The following is a 24289-nucleotide window of genomic DNA, read 5'->3' as shown; positions in this document are numbered from 1 at the left end:
CAATCAGCACTTGGTAAGATTTATTACTCACATAGCAGCTCACAAGCCGACACGTGTTTGTTCTGTAGCCCTGACACACTTCTTGTCCTGGGGTGACAATGCTGCTCTCCATAGTGTGACAGTGCGGTGATCTGTCATGTTGGTAAAAGGATATTATGCTACCCAGGATCCTCAACAAGGCAGGTTAAGGGGCTCCAGGGAGTTTGTGTAATGCAGAGGAAACTGGCTTTTCAGTTTCTTCATTGTTTCATAAAGGTCCATTTTGGGACCTGGAGCCTGGAAATTTCAAAGTGATCTTGGTGGGAAGAATTCTGCAATCCTGGGACTAGATTTTAGGAATAGCCAGAACACTGATTATGCAGGTGGGTTCTGGGCTTTTTGTAGAGACAGGACCAGGGTTCTGGGATCTATCCTCCCGAGGAATCCAGGTATGTGCAAGGGAGAATCCAGAGGAGTGCATATGTGCATTGGAAAGGACAGAGTCCAGAGCCTGAGGATCAGGGCAGCAAGGGGCTGCCAGCTGTGTGGACAGTGTTGGTGAGGAAGTGGTCTATGGGGGACTGACGAGGGTCTATAGTGGAAGGCCTGAGCAGAACTGCTGTACATAAGCCAGGAGGCTGAAGAACTATTTTTTTACAAGTGCAAGCCAGGAGGCTGGATTGGTTGTTTTCTGTTGATGTGGCAAACATACATTGTATGGACTTTTTTTTTTCTTTAATAAAAGTGGGCCAAGAAACTCTAAAACAACAATTTCTGGTGTGGATTCTACTTGCTGGTGAGCGCTACCCTGAGCTAAACAACCCCCAAACATTACAATAGATATAGTACATTGAGTGTTGTCACCCTAGGACAGGAAGTGAACATGATTAACAGATTAACATAAAAACTAGATAATCCTAATAAACATAAAACAATGGCAGCCACCAAATCTAAAGATTGGTAAACTGGAAAAGATTTTGTTCTCGGGTTTAGATACGCTTCAACTTCTGTGGAAACATAACAAAAAAGGAGCAGAGAAATCGCTCAGGGACTGTCATAAATGGGCAAAACCTTTGGAAATTACGTGTTCATAAAAAGCAAATGACAATAACTGTACAAAGTAAATACATAAATGATGTCTATCAACACCTAGACTGTCCATCCTCCATATTAACAGGAAGCATTCACTGGATCCATCTGTCTTTACGGACATCCAGCCAATCCAACCGCCAACGCTAACAAGTGTGATGCTCATTAAATCTGCATTGGCTCAGCTGAACAAGTCGTCTCACCATCTACACTTACTACTGTACCTCCCCAGAGAACGATGTACACGGCGTGACCCAAATCAGAGCCCAGAGTACCTTTACCTTTACACGTGCTCCCAATATCGGAACGGACACCTTCTTGTAAGCACCGTGCATGGCCCCTTAAGACGTTAAAGGCCCGCTTTAGGGGAAAATATTGTATTTTGGAAAATGTAAGGTCAGTGACTGTAGAGATAGTATTCTCGGTACACAATAACCGACTAAAAAGGGTTTCCAGTGTTGGGCCTTAAAAAATTAACTCCTGAAGGAATTAAAAACATAAATACAGATCCATCCTTGAATGTCTAAATGCCTGTATTCACTTCTCCAATGAAACAGTATTGAAATGTGAAGTAAATCTCTTTTTGGTTCCTTAATTTCCAGCTTCTCTGCTCCTCCCCGACGAACGCCCAATTAGTGGGCGTCACTAACATTGATCTCAGACACAGCATAGCTGCCACAATCCCCTGTTCACGAAGTGTGACTGGCAAAGGGGGCTTGTCAGCTACAGTGGCCCTATCCTCAGCCTCCCCCGATTCCTAAGTGTAACAGTAAAACCCCAAATTCAAACAAACCGACTAATTACACTTCCCAGGAGACTGTGGCATATTTGATGTGTTCAGTGCTTGCTGTTAAGTGGCAACATTCAATGAAAGCTGCATACGGAGTCCCCTCTTTAATCGCATACATTGCACAGAAATGACAAATTCCAGTAGGTGGCAGAGAAAGGTCTCCGCCTAAGTAACTGATCATAGTTTAAAGTGGACCCAAATAACAAGCAGACAATCAGTACATTAAACAGATAGAGCAAGAACACGATGACGTCAAACTACTAAAATTTTAACACGAACCTTCAGTCCCAGTTACAGGGGTTGGACAAAATTATGGAAACACTAGGTAAAAGAACAAAATCATTAGCTCCTATAGTGTTGGACTGCCTTTAGCATCCAAGACGGTCTGAATTCTCCTGGGAATTGACAAATATAAGTCTTGGGTGGTGGATAATGGAATCTGATACCACTCTTCATGCACAAATCATTCCAGTTCTCGCAGAGATGCCAGAGGCGGAGAATGAGCCCAAATCTCGTTGACCATAATGGCTCTATGATATGGAGGTCCGGCGACTGTGGCGCCCAGGGAAGGTGTGAGACTTTGTCTGCATCCTCGCCAAACCGTGATTTGACAACGCCAGCTGTGTGAATTCAGAGCATTGTCAGCTTGGTAAATGGCGCGGTCTTCGGGAAACAATGTCTGCACCATGGGGTGCACATAGTCGGCCAAAATTTGTACATAGTCACTGGCAGTGACTCTATCTTTCAAGGTGACAATGGGACCTGCAGAATACCAAGATATGGCTGCCCAGACATCGTTTTCCCAGAAACTGTATATGCCGCCATAACCTTTGATATTGTACCTCGTGACACGGCAAATAAATTGGCAACTTCAGTCACAGAGGCACCAGCTAAGTGGCACCAACAATTTGCCCTCTTTGAAGCTCAGTAAGCTGTGACATGACTCCATATTACTAGCTGCGCACGCAGTAAATGACGGACGTGAGGCTTTCCACCTGTTAGCTAGGTGTCTCATCACACAGCGGAAGTAAAAGAATGTTACGTCACTTCTGCTTTCAACGCAAACCGTGTCGTCACTTTCACACCTGCAAATCATGTAGTGTTTCCATATTTTTATCCAAGTCCTGTACTTCTTTCTTTTTAAATTTTTTTTCTTTAGGAGAACACACCCCATGCTTCTGCCTTCCCCGCTTAGGTAAGAATGACATCCTCCCCACCCCACCTGAAACCCCCTAGGATACCAACATCCTGTGTCCCAGGTGGCTTTGGGGCTATGTACAATACGCTGTGCATGTGCAGTGGAGTGTAAAGTGAGGTGCTGCGCTAATAACTAAACTATATGTAAATCCCAATGTGAATAAGTGGTGAACAGTAAATAGATGAGTGAACAATACTATAATACCCAGTGACTATATTAACAGCATAAGTGACATAAACCCCAAACTAAACCTCTACACCGCCTCTCCTAAATGGGTGAAATCAACATAAAAAAATCTATAAATACAATAATTAAATACACATACATATAATGAATGCCGTGGTACTGAATATGCGCCTATTACACAACACCAGGAAATACATATCATGTGGTGACATAAACGCATGTATGCTTTACATTCCCAAAACCAACTGATGTGAAAGAAATGGCAGTGATCCCACTAAGGGATAAGAAACAAAGTGAATCAGTGAAACCGCTCCTTGTGGTAAACGTACAAAAAGGGAAGAGGAATCAGATTATAAACGCATGTATACCTACATGCTCAAGGATAACTGGTGAATAAGAACAATAGCAGTGATCCCACTAAGGGACAAACAAAGTGAATCCGTGAAACCACAAATTGTGGTACTTGTGAAAAAAGAGAGAAGTCAGGCTCACTGCCTGTAAATCACTAACAATCACTAAATGTACACAATTGTGACCCCCCTACTGGGGATAAGTGAACAGAAAAAATATATTTTTTTATGTTGATTTAACCCATTTAGGAGAGGCGGTGTAGATGTTTAGTTTGGGGTTGATGTCACTTATGCTGTTAATATAGTCACTGGGTATTATAGTATTGTTCACTCATTTATTTACTGTTCACCACTTATTCACATTGGGATTTACATATAGTTTAGTTATTAGCGCAGCACCTCACTTTACACTTTGGATTGACCATTTCTGGTATATGGTTAGGTACTAGCAGCTTTAGCCACAGGTTCACCTAAGCGCAGGAGGACTACGAATATTGTCTATGCGCAGTGGAGTGTCATCGGGAGCTGCTTGCTAGGACCTGGAAGAGAAAGCTGGCTCCAATGATGGCGGCACAAGGCCCTGTGGGTTCCGCTGTCAGCAGATTACTGCAGGGCAATGCTGCAGTTGATGGCTGGGTATGTTATTTAAGTTCCCCCCAGCACACAAGGGAGGAGGGGGTTTACAGTAAAATTAAACCTGGGGGGGTTAAGTTCCACTTTAACCTGTTGTCACCCAAATAACACATATTTGCAGCCGCAAGGGCAGGCTTTAACACCCACACATGTGCGTTGTTGGGCAGCCAATGTTTCTGTGCTGAGAACAAGCTCACTGCAAGCTCCCAGCACAGACACTGGGCTGTCACAGACAGCTCTCGGCCCTCACTAATAATCCATAGCCGGTGGAACGACTCCTGATCATGTGACCACTATGACAGCCAAACACAGTAGTCACATGATCGAAAATCTTCCCGCCCCCCAGGCACTCAGAACTTTGTACAAGGACACCGGAGTAGGCGGAAAAGGGTTAAAGGGACTTCAGATGAGACATTTTTGTGGTCATTTAGCTCGTGAGATAAACAATATAAAGCCAAAGACACAACAAACTGACCTTTTCTGCTAGCCAGCCCATGTGCCGAATTTCATGACTTCCAGAGATTCCGCTTTTTCTCAGCTGAGTTTGGACTTCGGCCATCACCTTGGGAAGAAGTTCCGTCACCGCCCCATGAATTGCGTTGAACCAGGTCTGGGCCACCGCAGGATCTTTTGCTCGCAGCACCGCAGTATGCTTGGCATCAGGTGAATGCAGTTCTAGATGTCTGCAATACAGAACACATGCGTTTACAGCGGCAAATCCCAGGATCTTCTTATAATCCCCCGTTCATAGCTCTGGATTTTTAGGATATTTTGCCACACACAGTTGAATAAAAACTGTACATCTTTGGACTAATCTCCAGACAGATATAACAGACACAAATGAATGCAACTCTGTATTCATTAACCCCTTCTTCCCAGCCTTTTAAGAGATAGTAACACCGGAGCATCATTACCTGCTTGCTCAGCTTCCGCACCATGTGATCACTGTGATTGGATGATTAGATAATTGGAAGCCCATCCTACCAGCTTCCAATTGTCAGTGACGGTGCTGTCAGAGTGCTGGGGGCATGCTGCCAACACAAAACAGGTATGTGTATACGTGGAGGCACAGAATACGGCCAATCTCTGTGCTGCCACATATATACATACATCCAACAGGAAGGGGTTAATACATCTGGAAATGTGTGTTTTTTAATGCCACTAGTGGAAGTGCCTGAAATTGATTTGGTATCAGCCTCTTACTATGCAGCAGCACTGGAAGAAGAAGGGGCAGAACCGAGAGCCAATCAGGTGTGCTGCATGCACATGTACCAACATAGAACATACTGATAGGAGAAGAGAGCAAAGAGATGACCTAATCAGTCTGCTGCTGTTGTTTCACCATCCAATCAGACGGCTGGGGGTGAACAGAGGACACCACTGTATTTCCTAACTCTGGATCTTCTGGTAACCCGCTCTGGCATCCAAGACCTGGCTTCTGTTTTGAATACGTTCCCGATCTATTTTATTAATGGATTACTTTACATATTTGCAGGACTCGCAGTAGGATTTCCATATACCTGGTGAGCTGACCTGTCCATCCCTTACAGGGACCCCGGTTACCTTTCCATCACACACCAGAGGCTACAAGATCCAGGAACACTCAGTGAGGGATTCTACTCCATTCCTGACCAGACCTTGATAACCTTCGGTGACATCAGGATATTTACATATAAATGCGCATTTTATCATGCGCTCTGGTGAGTGCGCATTCTTATCATTTTTGACTGCACAAGCACCAACTTCCAGTTGAATACAGGATTCACGTTTTATGACACCAGCTATCATATGAACTATTTTATACAGTGATTGCATTTTATTGGTCATTTTTGTCTATATATTTTACCGCTGCACTATAATATAATTTGTCTGTTTGAGGTTTTATTGGTTACCTGAGTGCTTAGCAGCTTTTAGTGCACTTGCAACTATATATTATTTATCGGCAAGAAGCCCCCGCAAGTCCCATTGTTGGAAAAACGACTGGTGCTGAAGAGCTTACAATTTACCAAAGAACATATTGACTGGCAAAAGAGAAATGGAGCAACATTTTGTAGACTGATGGAAGCAAGATTGTTCTTTTTGGATCTGCTGCAGACAGTTTGTCAGACGACCCCCAAACACTGAATTCAAGCCACAGTACACTGTGAAGACAGTGAAGCATGGTGGTGCAAGCATCATGATATGGGGATATGTCTCATACTACGGTGTTGGGCCTATTTATCGCATACAAGGGATCATGGATCAGATTGAACACATCCAAATACTTCAACAAGTCATGTTTTTTTTTTTGAACAGCCAAATATTCCTTTTTCTTCACTTTTTGTAAAGTAATAACAAATTTGAAACATTTTTCGTTTTGTTTTGATTTGGAATAGACTGTGCAGTACACTCGTGGAACATCTACAAACTACGGGACCTACAAATCTCCACAGGTGACACTTTAAAAGCCTCTACAGGTTACTAGTTTAGAGTGATGCAGGAGGTCTGGTGCTGGAATTATTGTTCTTGTTCTGACGTTCGTGGCGATACCTCACATGTATGGTGTGATCACCATTTACATATGGCTGCTGGATTTACGTATGTGTATGTATTTGCACATGAGCACGGGGGGGGGGAGAGGACACTTTAAAATGTGTTTTTAATTATTTATTTATTTTAAACTTTTTTTTAACTCTCCCTTTTTTTTTTATAAATTAACTTTATTGCTATCACAAGGGATGTACAACATCCCTTGTGACAGCATGGGCTATGACAGGTCCTCTTTATGGAGACATCTGGCTCTATCAGACCCCAGATCTCTCCTCTGGCCTCCAATGCAGCTGATCAGACACATATGGGTCAGCACAGTAGCTGGTCGGCAACTGCCCAGTAAACACAGAACCAGAACCAAAAGTGACAAAATCCTCGTTGCTTCCACTTTGTGATCCCACAGAGAGGGAGGAACTACATCAGCTCCTTTCTCTGTGTGTATTGAAGTCGGTGCTGCCAGTTGGAGCGGTCCCAGGATCCCCAATGGAATGAGAGAGCCCAGGAAAGGAATTGGTGGCGGGGGAGGGGGGCGGGCATCCCTCCTCCTGTAGAAGACATCGCAGTCATAACTGAAGGCATTGTTTTATATATATATTTGGAAATGGTGGTCCAGGCATCCTGCAGCCACATCATAGCCAGCGTGGTGGGAAGAACCATTGTTTGAGATGAGGAAGAAGGCAGTCAACCCATCCAACCTGGTTGGCTGGAGAGCAGTAAAGCTGGCTATACACTAGTAGATTGTCAAACGTTCATCTGCAAATCCTTTGTACATGTGTTGACCGTGTGAACATCCGACTTCAAAATTTCTCTTCCTTTTAACACTCAGTTTTGGAATGAAATGTAATTTCCTGAACAAAATCTGCATTCTCTGTTAGAAGGTCATTTATTTAAAGCAATCTTCCATCCTGATCCTTCGAATTTTCTCATCACTACATTTGAAAACAAACATCGATTTGAACCCACTACCCTTTGGAAATTCAAATCAACACCCAAAAAGAACATTTTCCAACGAACATCCTGGTGTACGGCCAGATGCATTCACCATCTCGTTTACGATGGTTTGCTTGGTGGTGAGCTCCACCAATAGCTATCGGTATTCCAAAGCAATGGATCATAGCACACATGGATGGAGCAATGTGCAATCCTACCAGACTGATTGCTGCTACAGGCTCCTTAAAGGGTTGCTTCACCTTTCCAGAAAGAATGAACAGAATGAGAAGGTGAACAAACACTTGAAGTAGTTACTCCATGTGGACCCATTTATTCCGGTGGTGGTCAACATGTTTATTATGAAGAGCCTCAAGTGCAGTCCTTGACATTTTAAAAGGGCCGCACTTAAAGAAGAACTCCGGGATAGGCATAAAAATCACCCATTAGTACACCACCCTACACAAAACACTAAACAGATAATAAAATGCTGAGAAGATTTACCATTTAGGAGAAAAGTCTGATTGAATTTTCATGACCTCATCTCTGTAATTCAAAAGCTAACAGTATCTTCTGTACCAAGGAGGAGGAGTAACAGCCGGGATGACATCATATCCTCTCCTCTCTCTGCAGTAAAAGGAAACTACAGTTCCCATCAACCACAGGGAATTGTAGTGAATGTGGGCGGGTCTGTACATGTTGAATGTGTCTGATAGTCTCGGTCTTCCCACCACTGCAAGTGGGGCTGAATTACATCACTGCGTCCTGGAGAAAGAACTACAGAAGGGATGTGCCAAGACCAGTGGCATAGCAGCCACCGCTCTTACAAACAGGAAACCAAGGAACATTAACGGTTTGAATTGAAAATGAAAAGATTATTTCACAGCAACTACTGAATGAACCAGAAGATGGAAGACATATTCAGTGAAGGTAGGAAATCAGCAAGGACATGTAATGAAGGTTTTGCCCAGAGTTCTTCTTTAAGTAAAAGTGGGTTATGGATTGTAGCTGTAAGCTCCAAGGTCCTGTCTCAGGAATAGGCAAGGCAGCCATTTATTAATATGTGACAGGACCACGGAGGTCAAGCTGGTAAAATGACAATAAAGATTTTGTAAAGACCTCTTGTTTTGTTGTCAGGGGGTGGCTGTGAGATGGTCAGAGAGTGCGGACATGATACAAAAGATGGTCAGAGACTGTGGACATGAAGCAAGACATGATCAGAGACTGCAGACATGATCAGAGACTGTGGACATGATACAAGAGATGATCAGAGACTGCAGACATGATGCAAGAGATGGTCAGAGACTGTGGACAGGATACAAGAGATGGTCAGAGACTGCGGACAGGATACAAGAGATGGTCAGAGACTGCAGACATGATGCAAGAGATGGTCAGAGACTGTGGACAGGATACAAGAGATGGTCAGAGACTGCGGACAGGATACAAGAGATGGTCAGAGACTGCGGACATGAAACAAGACATGATCAGAGACTGCGGACATGATACAAGAGATGATCAGAGACTGCGGACATGATACAAGAGATGATCAGAGACTGCGGACATGATACAAGAGATGATCAGAGACTGCGGACATGATACAAGAGATGATCAGAGACTGCGGACATGATACAAGAGATGGTCAGAGACTGCGGACATGATACAAGAGATGGTCAGAGACTGCAGACATGATGCAAGAGATGGTCAGAGACTGCGGACATGATACAAGAGATGATCAGAGACTGCGGACAGGATACAAGAGATGGTCAAAGACTGCGGACATGATACAAGAGATGGTCAGAGACTGCGGACATGATACAAGAGATGGTCAGAGACTGCGGACATGATGCAAGCGATGATCAGAGACTGCGGACATGATACAAGAGATGATCAGAGACTGCGGACATGATACAAGAGATGCAGACTGCATTTTTACAAATAAAACTTTAGCCCAAAATTAAAGTGAAGCTAACCTCTCTCTCTTAATCAACATTTCCTATTTTTAATCCTTTTACTGCTAGATAGATAGGAAGATATATTCTATTTACTTGTTTTAAACTTTTTTGTTTACATTTCTTGAGTTGCTTCCGGTTTCTGGGCCATTGTGATGTCATAGATCCCAGGAGTCTTCATGGGCATTTTTTTCCTTTCATCTGGAGAAGAGGAGTGGGGACTTTCTCACCCAAGCACATCCTCCTGTTTGCATGCCTGAGCTAATGGCAGATGGATTCCAGGAAGTAGAAGCTACATGAATCTTCTGCACTTACTCAAGATGGCCACAGCTGGAAATCTAAAAAGGTGTTTCTCAAAAGTGATTTCTCAACAAAATAAAGCACGGAGACATAGATGGATGGGGGGGGCTTGCGGTGAATATTAAAAATGGATGAAATCGCGCTCTCAGTTTATGGTGCTCAGATACAGTTTAGTTCCACTTTGAACTTTTATGCAGATCAGGGATTCTAATTTTAGAGTACTGAAGACAACAGATCAGTAGAACAATCAGGTGACTTGCAATTTTAGAGAAACTCCGTACAACTTTCCTTTAATTATCATGAAAGTGAAAAGGATCCAGTCTGCAATAAATAGCGTATTTCTCCAAATCCAATAATAGACGATTTCTCACTAATTCCACCTCCACGTCCCTCTGACCCCTCCCGCCTGCGATCTCTGAATTTCAGCGATATGACTTTCCTGCGTCTTCATATTAAAAAGAAATGGTCCAGGTAATCCCCGAGTTGTATGCATTCCCAGACCTCATCTGCCAGATGTCATTACAGTCTATGGGAGTTTTTACTGTGTCCCAGGTAATAGCTGTGATCCCAGATAGCTGCCGCCGAGCAGCTCCCATCACCAGCCTAGAGAACAGAGAACCGCAGAGAATTTCTCCCAATTGATTGCTAGAGAGCACGAATGGATCGCTATTTCGGGGCTTCAGACATAAGACCTCCGGCGTTCTCTGATTAGTATGTTCGCTGCATCTGAGAACAGTTGTTGGTGACGGGGAGACACAAACGGACCGTCTCGTTCTCGGCATGTCATGTACTTGGCCAGGCAGAAAACAGCCTGAAATGTTTTCCAAATCCTTCACAGAGGCGCTTCCACATGAGGGCAAGTCAAGGTTGTCCATTTATTTGGGATCGGCAACATGCCGGCTTAACCACCAGGGGACCGCCCACAGTACATTTACTGCGGCAAAGTGGCCCCTGAAGGCACGATGACGTTTATAAACATCATCCTATTTACATGGTAAGGGGCGTGTGCGACCGCCCTGCCCGCGGCACCGATCGCGGCCGCGGGTGTCAATTACTGGGTCCCGGCCGGTGATTAGCCACCGGATCCCGGCAATTACCGGCAAACACTGACACGAAGCACAGCTGCAGTGTTTTCAATGCAGCTCTGCTCCCTGTCAGTTTTCAGCACACTGTTCCGGAGAGCAGAGCTTAGCTTTCCAGGACAGTGTGTTCCTGTGAAGAACACCCCCCCCCCCGCCCACTACTAAAACACTCCCTTCACACAGTTAACGCTTTGATTGCCTAAAAATGTTAACCCCTTCCTCCCCAGTGCCATTACTACAGTGTCAGTGCTTTTTTTTTTGCACTGATCACTGTATTGGTGTCACTGGGGATGTCAGTGACCCCAAGTCATTTCCCCCCAGTGTCAGAATGTCCGCCGCAGTCCCGCCATAGGTCACTGATTGCCGCCATAAGTTACTGATTGCCACTATTATTAGTATACAAAAAAAAAATTCAGTTCTGTACCGCCATTTGTAAACGCTATAACTTTCACGTAAACCAATTAATTTACACGTATTGGAATTTTGTTTTAGCAAAGACATGTCGCAGAATACATTTTGGCATAAATGTATGATGAAATTTGATTTTAATTTTTTTACTAGACATGTTTTATAGCAAAGAGTCCAAAATATTGTTTTTTTTCTCAAAATTGTTGTTTTTTTTTTTAACGCAAAACACAAAAAATGCACAGGCGATCAATACTACCGAAAGAAAGCCCAATTCATGGGGGGAAAAAGGATGTAAATTTCATTTTGGTGCAGCGTTGCATGACCGTGCAATTGTCAGTTAAAGTGATGCAGCACCATAACACAAACCGCTTATGTAGCTGCTTCCTGACCGCCCTATAGCATAAATACTGCTACAGGGCGGCATGGGTACGCAAAATCACATATATATACACACATATGATTTGTACTCCCGTGGTTTTCACGCCCCTCCCAGATAGCATCAGATTGCCCATCAGTACACCAGTCATCACATTTAACCCCTTGATTGCCAGGAACACGCTCATACACAAACCTCCATTGTTAGTATAGTGTCTGAACGGATCAACATCTTTGATCAGATCAGCACTTAACCAGCATTCACATTAGTAAAGCATCCCCAAAAAATGCAGCGTTAACGGGATTAGCCCGGGATTTGCACACAGGCCCGTAGAGCCCCTAGTATCCTTCCAGACGTGCTTGCAAATCCAGATTGGCAGCCCACAAATTCTGCAGCACCCGCACTTCCCCCATTCACTACCCAACCTGGAATTCAGGTGGAAATTGCAAATTTAACTACTCCCCTTTATTTTTTGGAGCTGTTTTTCACAGAAGATCTGTATGCATTGATTGTGGAACAAAGCATATTATATGCACAAAAATTTATCGCCGCCAACCCAAATTCAAACCTTGCCAGACCATTCGCAGGGAAACTCATTACGGTTTCCGAATTAAAATTTTTTTGGGACCTAACCCTCAACATGGGCATTACTAAAAAAAAATGTTTCCAAAAACCTCTGTGTAAATACTGTGTGACATAAACAATTGCAACAACCACCATTTTATTCTCTAGGGCTTCGGTTTCAAAATATAGAAAATATCTGGTGGTTCTAATTATTTTTCTGGCAAACATTACAGATTTTTAGATGTTGGAGAGAAGTGTCAGAATAGGCTTGGTCTTCAGGTGGTTAAAGGAGAACTACAGCCAAAGCTCTTTTGGCTGCACTTCACCTATGGATCACAGGACTGCAGTTTGTTCTGCACTTTCTAGGTACACCTACGTACTGGAAGTATGATGTAAAAAAAAAGTTTCCAATACTTCTCTTTTAAATAGGATTCCAGGTATTGCTATTTTATACAAAGTTCCAGCTTGGATCAGTGTATCTATGCATACATTACCTGGACAATCCTCCTAGAAGCTGGAAATCACTGAGGTACACACCAGTACCCCACTTTCTTCTGGGTCCCATTCAGGGTATCCAGCCTTATGCATTGTGAACACAGGAGGTAAGTCACTTAGCATGGGCACCATTCAGAGAATGCTTTGCATTTTCTGAATGAATGCAATGTGTTCTATGATTGGACAACTGGAGGGGTGAGGTGGTGACATCACGATGTACGGCTCTTGTACAGCCATATGTATGAAGCCAAAGTGAACATGTTGCTGTGTCCTGCATGGACAAACACAGGTTCACTTCAAAGAGGCCCAGGCGTACAAGAGCAAATAGCAGAAGTGCCATGAGGCGGGTCTGACGCATATACACTGCTCAAAAAAATGAAAGTTACACTTTGAAAACACATCAGTTCTCAATGGAGAAAAATCTCCTGCTGGATATCTATATTGACATGGACTAGGTAATGTGTTAGGAACGTAAGGATGCCCCATCGTTTGATGGAAATGAAAATGATCGACCTACAGAGGACTGAATTCAAAGATACCCTGAAAATCAAAGTGACAAAATGATGCAGCAGACTAGTCCATTTTGCTAAAATTTCATTGCAGCAACTCGAAACGGTCCTCAGTAGTTTGTATGGCCCCCACGTGCTCGTATGTATGTCTGACAACGTCAGGGGAGGCTTCTAATGAGCCGATGATGGTGTCCAGGTGTATTTCCTCCCAGATCTGGACCCGGGCATCACTGAGCTCCTGGACAGTCTGAGGTGCAACCTGGCGGCGTCAGATGGACCGAAACATGATAACCCAGAAGTTTTATATTGGATTTAGGTCAGGTGAGCATGGGGGCCATTCAATGCCATCAATTCCTTCATCCTCCAGGAACTGCCTGCATACCCTCACCACATGATGCCGGGCATTGTCGTGCACCAGGAGGAACCCAGGACCCACTGCACCAGCGTAGGGTCTGACAATGGGTCCAAGGATTGCATGCCGATACCAAATGGCAGTCAGGGTGTCATTGTCTAACCTGTAGAGGTCTGTGCGTCCCTCCATGGATATGCTTCCCCAGACCATCACTGACACACCACCAAGATGGTCATGTTGAACGATGTTACAGGCAGCATAATGTTCTCCACGGCTTCTCCAGGCCCTTTCACATCTATCACAGGGTGAACCTGCTCTCATCTGTGAAAAGCACAGGGCGCCAGTGGCAGACCTGCCAATTCTGGTGTTCAATGGCAAATGCCAATCGAGCTCTATGGTGCCTCTATGCTCTTCAGACTGTGCTGGGAGACAAAGCAAACCTTCTGGCAATGGAACGTATTCATGTGCCATCCTGGAGGAACTGGACTGCCTGTGCAACCTCTGTAGGTTCCTGGTATCGCCTCATGCTACCAGTAGTGAAAAACAGTCAGAAAAGATGAGGAGGGAGATGGTGACAGTCTGACAAATTGTCTATTTGGACAGTGATATCAGTTAGCAATCTCAAAGGAGGACTCAGTACTATTTAAAAATATATATTGCTTCTTCATTTGTAAACTAAAGATCTGGTATACCATTTTTCTTGTTTGGGGTTTGATTGTTTCATGAGTGAATACATCTTTACAGGCTTTTAAACCCATGTTGCCTATTTATGATATACTGTACCAGTGTTTGGCACCCAGGGTGCCATCTGGGCTCCCCAGGATGTCACAAACATTGGACCCACTTTGTCCTGGATCAGTGTCATAAGCTGTCATGGTGCAGATGAACTGGCCACCAGCCCAATAACAACCAATGGCACTCTAGGGCCAGGATGCACGGCACCATTCATTATTATGGTGGTGGCAGCCAGCCTGCCAGCAAACCATGACTCTGACCTATGGCAGGCACCATGCAGGGCCACCCCCAGCTTTCAGGAGAAGATGGAAGTCAGTCTCCTCCACTTTCTGCTCTCGGCTGTGCTACTGGAGCAAAAAGGTAGGGCTCTGAAGTGAAGAGGGGACTGTGTGACTGGGAGGGGTTCTCTGATTGGGAGGGCTGCGTGATGGGGGATTCATGTATAGGGGGTCTTTTATGCACAAGAGTGACAATGCTTTTATGGGGGCTCTTGTGAATAGGGGGCCTCTGATGTATGGGGGGCCCTGACATGACAGGGACCTCTAGCATTAAGGAAGGGGTGACTTTGATGTGATGAGGGGGCATTTGACATGATTGGGGAATTCTGATATATTGGGGGTCTCTGATGTGAAGGGGTGACTATGATGAGATGGGGAGGGGGTCTCAGATGTGAAGAAGTGACTATGATGAGATGGAGAGGGTCTCTGATGAGATGGGGGGGGTCTCAGATGTGAAGGGGTGACTTTGATGTGATGAGGGGGCATTTGACATGATTGGAGAATTCTGATATATTGGGGGTCTCTGATGTGAAGGGATGACTCTTATGAGATGGGGGGGTCCCTTGATGTGAAGAAGTGACTATGATGAGATGGAGAGGGTCTCTGATGAGATGGGGGGGGTCTCAGATGTGAAGGAGTGACTTTGATGTGATGAGGGGGCATTTGACATGATTGGGGAATTCTGATATAATGGGGTTCTCTGATGTGAAGGGGTGACTCTGATGAGATGAGGGCAGGGGTGTGATAGGGGGGGACATATGACATGATGGGGGCACTCTTATGTGATGGGGGTCTCTGATGAAAAGCGGTGACTCTGATGTGATAGGGGGACTTCTGACATGATGGGGGTCTCTGATGTGAAAAGGTGACTCTGATGTGATGGGATAACTTCTGACTTGATTTGGGAACCCTGATGTGATGGGGGGCTCTGATGTGATGGGGGTCTCTGATGTGATGGGGGGCTCTGATGTGATGGGGGAACTGTGAAGTTCATATCATCAAGGTGGTTGTCTGCATCATCCCAGGCATGGATGTCACATTGATAAATAACACTTACAGTACATTTTTACACTGAGATGCCGACATTCTGCATAGTTTTAAAGGGAGCCGCGACTGAAACAACGTCAAGAAATACTGGGATACGCCACTTATCAATGGGACTTGGAGTCTTGAAACCCCCCTACATAAAATTGCTCTCACGGTCCAAAAATAACCTTCAGTGCCCCCAAAAAACTTCTGCTTTTTCCTATTTTATTTCATTTCCTTTTTACTACTTTGAAACATGTTCTGAGAAAACACCCAAATTCATCAAATATTTGCATTATAAGAAAGGATATCAATCACAGCCTGGACAAGTCAGGAAAAGGGAACATTCAACCCAAGTGACTGACATAGACAAGCGGAGGAGGTTGTAGAACCCGGAATGGCCGCAGATGAACTACAGGAGAAAAAAATAACGGAGCCACAACGGGGGGGGGGGGGGGGGGGTTGAGTTTAGCACATACGGTTACAGGATAAAAATAAGTCATTGATCAAAACTTTCAGCAAAAATATATAAAGTTCTCAAAAGAAAAAAAAAAAAAATACAAAAATAACCCTTCAGTGCCCCTAAATAACTTCTGCTTTTTGCTAATTTGCTTAGTTTCTTTTTTTGTTTGAGAAATCGCTGAAATTCATAAAATGGTTCTACTGCCAGAAATGACCACTTCTGAGTTACTTCTGACAGGTGTTCCTGCCACCAATACAAAAATGGTGATGGGGAGAGAGCTTCAGCACACAGCCTGTGATTGACAGCCTCAGCTCTGTTCTTGTGTTCTGTGTGAAGGGGGGGGGGGGTCCCTTCCCTTCCCTACAATCAGCTCTCACAGCTCTTCTCACTGAGCTCTGAAGAGTAACTTCAGCTCCATGCCCCCTGTTTTCTGAAATCTCAAACAAGCTTTATTAATTCTGCACTATGAACAGCTGTAGAGAAGAGGGAGCTGCAGATAAACAAGTACAACGTATGTAGGAGGATTTGTTTCATCTCTGTGTATCACTGGGTGTATGTAAGGGTTTACAACCACTTCAAAAACAGAATCTAAATATGGAATAAAAACAGGGAAGATCGGGTCAATGGTTTGCTTTTTCTTAATTGACCTAAAAAAGGAAACATAACACACTTTTTTTATTTTACAAAATGAGACTTTCCAATGAACAGCTTATTATCAAACACAAAAGTTCAAACACTATTATAATGAATGAATGATGTCATTTATCAAAATTGTATTACAATGAGCTTCAAGATGAATTAAAAGAACAGGAAACTAATTGTATAATTATCTGCAGGTGGCACTTACCCCCCCATGTCCCCTACACATACATGGAACCCCCTCATCCCATGCCACAGGTGGTACTTACCCCCCCCATGTCCCCTACACATACATGGAACCTCCTCATCCCATGCCACAGGTGGTACTTACCCCCCCATGTCCCCTACACATACATGGAACCCCCTCATCCCATGCCACAGGTGGTACTTACCCCCCCCATGTCCCCTACACATACAAGGAACCCCCTCATCCCATGCCACAGGTAGTACTTACCCCCCCATGTCCCCTACACATACATGGAACCCCCTCATCCCATGCCACAGGTGGTACTTACCCCCCCATGTCCCCTACACATACATGGAACCCCCTCATCCCATGCCACAGGTGGTACTTACCCCCCCATGTCCCCTACACATACATGGAACCCCCTCATCCCATGCCACAGGTGGTACTTACCCCCCCATGTCCCCTACACATACAAGGAACCCCCTCATCCCATGCCACAGGTGGTACTTACCCCCCAAGTCCCCTACACATACATGGCACCTCTCCCATCCCTTGCCACAGGTGGTACTTACCCCCCATGCCCCCTACACATACATGACACCTCTCCCATCCAATGCCACAGGTGGTACTTATCCCCCCCATGCCCCCTACACATACATGGCACCTCCCCCATCCCATGCCACAGGTGGTACTTACCCCCCCCCCCCCATGTCCCCTACACATACATGGCACCTCTCCCATCCCTTACCATAGGTGGTACTTACCCCCCATGTCCCCTACACATACAAGGAACCCCATCATCCCATGCCACAGGTGGTACTTACCCCCCATGCCCCCTACACATACATGGCACCTCCCCCATCTAATGCCACAGGTGGCACTTACCCCCCCATGTCCCCTACACATACATGCCCCCCATCCAATCGGTGGTACTTACCCCCCATGTCCCATACACATACATGCCCCCCATCCAATCGGTGGTACTTACCCCCCCATGTCCCCTACACATACATTACACCCCCCATCCCATGCCACAGGTGGTACTTACCCCCCCATGTCCCCTACACATACATGCCCCCCCCCATCCCATGCCACAGGTGGTACTTACCCCCCCCCATGTCCCCTACACATACATGCCCCCCATCCAATCGGTGGTACTTACCCCCCATGTCCCCTACACATATATGCCCCCCATCCCATGCCACAGGTGGTACTTACCACCCCATGTCCCCTACACATACATGCCCCCATCCAATCGGTGGTACTTACCCCCCATGTCCCCTACACATACATGACACCCCCCATCCCATGCTACAGGTGGTACTTAGCCCCCCATGTCCCCTACACATACATGCCCCCATCCAATTGGTGGCACTTACCCCCCCATGTCCCCTACACATACATGACACCCCCCATCCAAATCGGTGGTACTTACCCCCCATGTCCCCTACACATACATGACACCCCCCATCCCATGCCACAGGTGGTACTTACCCCCCATGTCTCCTACACATACAGGCCCCCCATCCAATCGGTGGCACTTATCCCCTCCATGTCCCCTACACATACATGCCCCCCATCCCATGCCACAGGTGGTACTTACCCCCCCATGTCCCCTACACATACATGCCCCCCATCCAATCGGTGGTACTTACCCCCCCCATGTCCCCTACACATACATGCCCCTCATCCAATCGGTGGTACTTACCCCCCCATGTCCCCTATACATACATGACACCCCCCATCCCATGCCACAGGTGGTACTTATCCCCCCATGTCCCCTACACATACATGCCTCCCATCCAATTGGTGGTACTTACCCCCCCATGTCCCCTACACATACATGCCACCCATCCAATCGGTGGTACTTACCCCCCCCCCAATGTCCCCTACACATACATGACACCCCCCATCCCATGCCACAGGTGGTACTTACCCCCCCCATGTCCCCTACACATACATGCCCCCATCCCATGCCACAGGTGGTACTTACCCCCCCATGTCCCCTACACATACATGCCCCCCATCCCATGCCACAGGTGGTACTTACCCCCCCATGTCCCCTACACATACATGCCCCCCATCCAATCGGTGGCACTTACCCCCCATGTCCCCTACACATACATGACACCCCCATCCCATGCCACAGATGGTACTTCCCCCCCCCATGTCCCCTACACATACATGACACCCCCCATCCCATGCCACAGGTGGTAGTTACCCCCCCATGTCCCCTACACATACATGCCCCTCATCCAATCGGTGGTACTTACCCCCCCATGTCCCCTACACATACATGACACCCCCCATCTCATGCCACAGGTGGTACTTACCCCCCCCATGTCCCCTACACATACATGCCCCCATCCCATGCCACAGGTGGTACTTACCCCCCCATGTCCCCTACACATACATGCCCCCCATCCCATGCCACAGGTGGTACTTACCCCCCCATGTCCCCTACACATACATGCCCCCCATCCAATCGGTGGCACTTACCCCCCATGTCCCCTACACATACATGACACCCCCATCCCATTCCACAGATGGTACTTCCCCCCCCCCATGTCCCCTACACATACATGACACCCCCCATCCCATGCCACAGGTGGTAGTTACCCCCCCATGTCCCCTACACATACATGCCCCTCATCCAATCGGTGGTACTTACCCCCCCATGTCCCCTACACATACATGACACCCCCCATCTCATGCCACAGGTGGTACTTATCCCCCCATGTCCCCTACACATACATGCCTCCCATCCAATCGGTGGTACTTACCCCCCCATGTCCCCTACACATACATGACACCCCCCATCCCATGCCACAGGTGGTAGTTACCCCCCCTTATCCCCTACACATACATGCCCCCCATCCCATGCCACAGGTGGTACTTACCCCCCCCATGTCCCCTACACATACATGCCCCCCATCCCATGTCACAGGTGGTACTTACCCTCCAGGGTGACCTCCCTGCCCGCCCTCGTCACGTGTGTCATCCCGGAGGTCGGTGCCAGTGACGGAGAGGATGGCGCCCCCGACAGAGGGAGTGGGTGAGGTCGGCGGCCAGCCCGCGGAAGATGTTGGAGATGAGGACGGGCATCTTGTTCTCCCGGCCCCCCTTCATGGATCCCCAGCCCGCCCGGCTCCACCACCCGCACCGTCCGCTTCTGGTTGGCGATGGCCTCGGGCTGGGGGGGCTCGGAGGGGCCCCGGAACGATCCATTGGTCACCCCGTTGTCCCCGGACCGGTCCGCGCTCAGCACCGGGGAGACCTCCGACAACTTCCCCGCAACTGTGTACCAACCGTCCCGAAGCAGCACCTCCACCCCGCCTTCTACCGCCATCCCTCCATACTGAGCACACCGACGACCAGCACGGAGGAGGAGACACACCGGGGAGGATGGACGGACACCGACACCCCACCGGCACCCCGCCCGCCGAACACACAGGGGTTAATGAGGACAGCTGGGGATGGAGAGCCGGCGGAGCGGGGCTGAGCGGGGGAGACCTCTAGTGTGAGAACATGGGTACTGCAGGCGTGCGCTGGAATTACAACTCCCCACCCACAGCACACACCTGTCATCGTATGGAGGGGGGAGGGGATTGTAGTCCTGACCTGCACCAATCCATACACAACACAGGACACACGAAACTTTTTTTTTACACTAAAACGTTTTTATTTGTATTTCTTTTAACACTAAAACTTTCTTTTTTACTTAACACTAAACTTTTTAAAAAAAAATTTTTAACATAATAATGTTTTATTTTTTTTTAACACTAAAACTTTTTGTAATTTTTTTTAACACTACAAGTTAAAAAAAATAACATTAAAACATTTTCTATTTTTTAACACAAAAACATTTTTTGTTTTTATTTAGTTTTTAACACTAAAATTGTTTATTTTTAACCCCAACACTTAAAAAAATTATTTTAACACTACACATTTTTTATTTTTTAACACTTTTTTTATTAACAAAAAATATTTTTTCTTTTTTAGCACATAAACCATTTTTTGTTTTATTTATTTTTTTAACACAAACTGTTTTGTGTAAAACTAAAACATTTTTAGCAGTAAAACTTTTTTTATTTTTGAAAACTTAACCTTTTTATTCTTTAAACACTAAACAAATTTTATTTTTTTAACAAAAAAAATTGTATTTATTAACATATTTGTTATTTTAATAACAATAAATATTTTTTTATTTTATCTTTTAACAGTAAAACTTTTTTTACACCAAAACTTTTTATTTTTTAGCACAAAATAATTTTTATCTTTATTTTTTTAGCACTAAAATTTTTCTTAACGATAAAATATTTTTATATCTTTAATACTAAAACTTTTTTATTTTTTAACAAAAATAATTTTATCTAATAACACTAAAATAGTTGTTATTTTCATAACATTAAATATTTTTTATTTTGATCTTTTAACAGTAAAACCTTTTTTATTTCTATTTTTTAATACTAAAACTTTTTTTTTTAACACAAAAACATTGTTTGTCTTTATTTTTTCAACACTAAAACATTATCAGCAGTACTTTCCTTATGCTGTCACAGTGTGAGGAAAGTACTGCCCATAACAGGCAACTGTCAAAGCAGACATCTGCACTCATAGTCAGGGCACTGATTATCAGTGCAGCCCCAAAAGTGCTCATCAGTGCCCAGCAGTGCTGCCAACCTGTGCTTGTCAGTGCTACCTATCAGTGCTAATCAGTCAGTGCCGCCTATCAGTGCCAATCAGTCAGTGCCAGTCAGTCAGTGCTACCTAATAAAACCCATCATTTCTGCCTATCGGTGCTGCATATCAGTGCAGCCTATTAGTGCTCAACAATGCTGCTCATCAGTTCCCAACAGTGCTGCCAATCTGTGCCCGTCAGAGCCAATCAGCCAGTGCTGCCAGTCGGTGCCTTTCAGTGCTACCTAATAGTGCCCATCATTACTGCCTATCAGTGTAGCATCATCAGTGCCTCCTCATCAATGGCCACCAGTGCTGCCTTGTCAGTGCCGCCTCATCAGTGCAGCCTATCAGTGCCCATCAGTGCAGCCTATCAGTGCTCCCTATCAGTGTAGCATCATCAGTGCCTCCTCATCAATGGCCACCAGTGCTGCCTATCAGTGCAGCCTCATCAATGCACATCAGTGAAGGAGAAAAATTACCTGTTTGCAAAATTTTTATCATAGAAACAAAGAAAACCTTTTTTTTCCAGAATTTTCTCTCTTTTTTCGTTTATAGTGCAATAAATAAACCCCCCAGTGGGGAATAAATACTTCCAGAAGAAAGCTCTGCTTGTGGGAAAACAATGATACAAATGTCATATGGGTACAGTGTTGCATGACTGTGCAATTGTCATTCAAAGTGCGAAAGCGCTGAAAGCTGACGATTGTCCTGGGCAGGAAGGAGGTAAAAGTGCCCCCTTCCTGCCCAGGCCAATGGGGGGAGGCAGGTGCTTAGAGGGGGTAAAGGTAGGCAAGCGGTTCAGCAATGGATAGAAAGTAAAGCATGTCTTTGTCCTGCACAGATCTAGATCCCAGATGGAAACACGAAGTGCCGGCAAGGAGGCTGCAGGAGACCAGCAATGATGATATGAAACAAGGAGGAAAAACGGTGCAAAATACATTTTATTTTTTTTAACCACTTGCCCTCCAGAGGATTTACCCCCCTTAAAGCGGAGTTCCACCCAAAAGGGGAAGTCCCGCTTTATAGATTGGTCCCCCGCTCCCCATTAAGGATTGGCACCTTTGGGGAGCGGCGGGGGGAACGGGTATTCGAATTTGACAGGTACCCGCTGCCACTTCCACTGCGATCGCCTAGGCCAGGGGTAGGCAACCTGCGGCCCGCCAACTGTTACAGGACTACAAGTTCCATCATGCCTCTGCAAGTCATAGCTGTAACTGTCAATTTTGCAATGTCTCATGGGAAATGTAGTTCCACAACAGCTAGAGAGCCGCAGGTTTCCTACCCCTAGCCTAGGCGATCAGAAACGGAAGTTGTCCTCCTACCCTCCCTCCCTGAAGTCTTGTGGGACACGTGACAGATCCCAGAAGACGACGGGGCCATTCAGGAAGTGCAGCGGTACTCGCGCATGCACAGTGGGCACCCGGCTGTGAAGCCGCAAGCTGTCACTGCCGGGTGCCCACACTGAAGATGCCGGCGCCTGGAATACCCGACGGCCGGTGAAACGGGGACAGGGGAGTGGCTGTTTTTGTAGCTGCTGACTTCTTTTTTTTACAGAGTGAGTGGAACTCCACTTTAATGACCACGCCTCTTTTTGCTATTCGGAGCTGCACTATTTCAACTGAGAATTGCGCGGTCATGCAGTGCTGCACCCAAACAAAATTTATGTCCTTTTTTTCACTCACACTTTTGGTGGTATTTTATCACCTGTGCAATTTTTATTTTTCGCACTATAGTATAGTATAAACAAAAAAAGACCAGAAATTTTGAAGAAAAACAATATTTTTTTACGTTCAGCTAAAAAAATATATAGTAAGCTCAAAGTTAGCCATAAATTTAGGCCAAAATATTTTGTGCTCCATGTTTTTGGTAGAAAAATCCCAATCTGTGTATATTGATTGCTTTGTGTGACAGTAATTGGTGTCAGTAGCTGCAATAATAACCCCCAGCATTGGTGTCAGTCGATGCAATAATAAACGCCAACATTGGTGCCAGTAATTGCAATAACAACCCCCAACATTAGTCCCATCAGTGTGCCCCCTTATATTAGGGGTCACCATCAGAGTGCGACTTTACATCATGTATTCCCATCACATCAGGTGTGCCCATCAGAGTGCTCTTTTACATCAGTTGTTCCCATCAGAGTGCCCCTTTACATCAGTTCCCATCAGAGTGCCCCTTTACATCAGTTCCCATCAGAGTGCCCCTTTACATCAGGCATCCCCATCACATTGCCACCTTACATAAGGTATTCCCGTCAGAGTGCCCCATTACAAAGTACCCCTTTCTATCATATTTCCCCATCAGAGTGCCCCTTTACATCGTATTCCCCATCAGAGTGCCCCTTTACATCATATTCCCCATCAGAGTGCCCCTTTACATCAGGTATCCCCATCACATTGCCACCTTACATCAGGTATTCCCGTCAGAGTGCCCCTTTACACTCAAAGTACCCCTTCATATCATATTTCCCCATCAGAGTGCTCCTTTACATCACATGTGCCCATCAGAGTTCCCCTTTGCACTGTATGTGCCCATTTGTGCCCCATTATCATAAAATAAGGG

The 24289-nt window shown here is 45.6% G+C and overlaps 1 protein-coding gene across 1 annotated transcript; it reads right to left on the bottom strand.

Moving 5' to 3' along the window:
* Positions 1-1591: 1591 nt before the first annotated feature.
* On the bottom strand, positions 1592-20393 carry LOC149450330 (beta-1-syntrophin-like). The gene is made up of 4 exons (XM_089691997.1): positions 20003-20393; positions 9750-9831; positions 4701-4908; positions 1592-1825 (listed from the first exon to the last, which is right to left on the bottom strand). Exons 1-4 carry the CDS (start codon positions 20391-20393, stop codon positions 1592-1594), a joined length of 915 nt encoding a protein of 304 aa, XP_089548123.1.
* Positions 20394-24289: the final 3896 nt, after the last annotated feature.

The sequence above is a fragment of the Staurois parvus genome, unplaced genomic scaffold (assembly GCF_062004578.1).
Source record: "Staurois parvus isolate SC_StPar_1 unplaced genomic scaffold, SC_StPar_1.0 ptg000575l, whole genome shotgun sequence".
Classification (NCBI taxonomy): domain Eukaryota; kingdom Metazoa; phylum Chordata; class Amphibia; order Anura; family Ranidae; genus Staurois; species Staurois parvus.
The sequence above is the reverse complement of the archived record's forward strand: the minus strand, read 5'-3'. Positions and strand labels throughout refer to the sequence as shown.

Coding starts and splice junctions, on each gene's coding strand:
- LOC149450330 (XM_089691997.1), bottom strand. CDS start 20,393: ATGGCGGTAGAAGGCGGGGTGGAGGTGCTGCTTCGGGACGGTTGGTAC. Junction 9,832..20,002: donor CAGGGAGGTCACCCTGGAGG/GTAAGTACCACC, acceptor CCTCTTCTCCAG/ATGAAAGGAAAAAAATGCCC. Junction 4,909..9,749: donor CCGGAAGCAACTCAAGAAAT/GTAAACAAAAAA, acceptor TCTGTATTGCAG/ACATCTAGAACTGCATTCAC.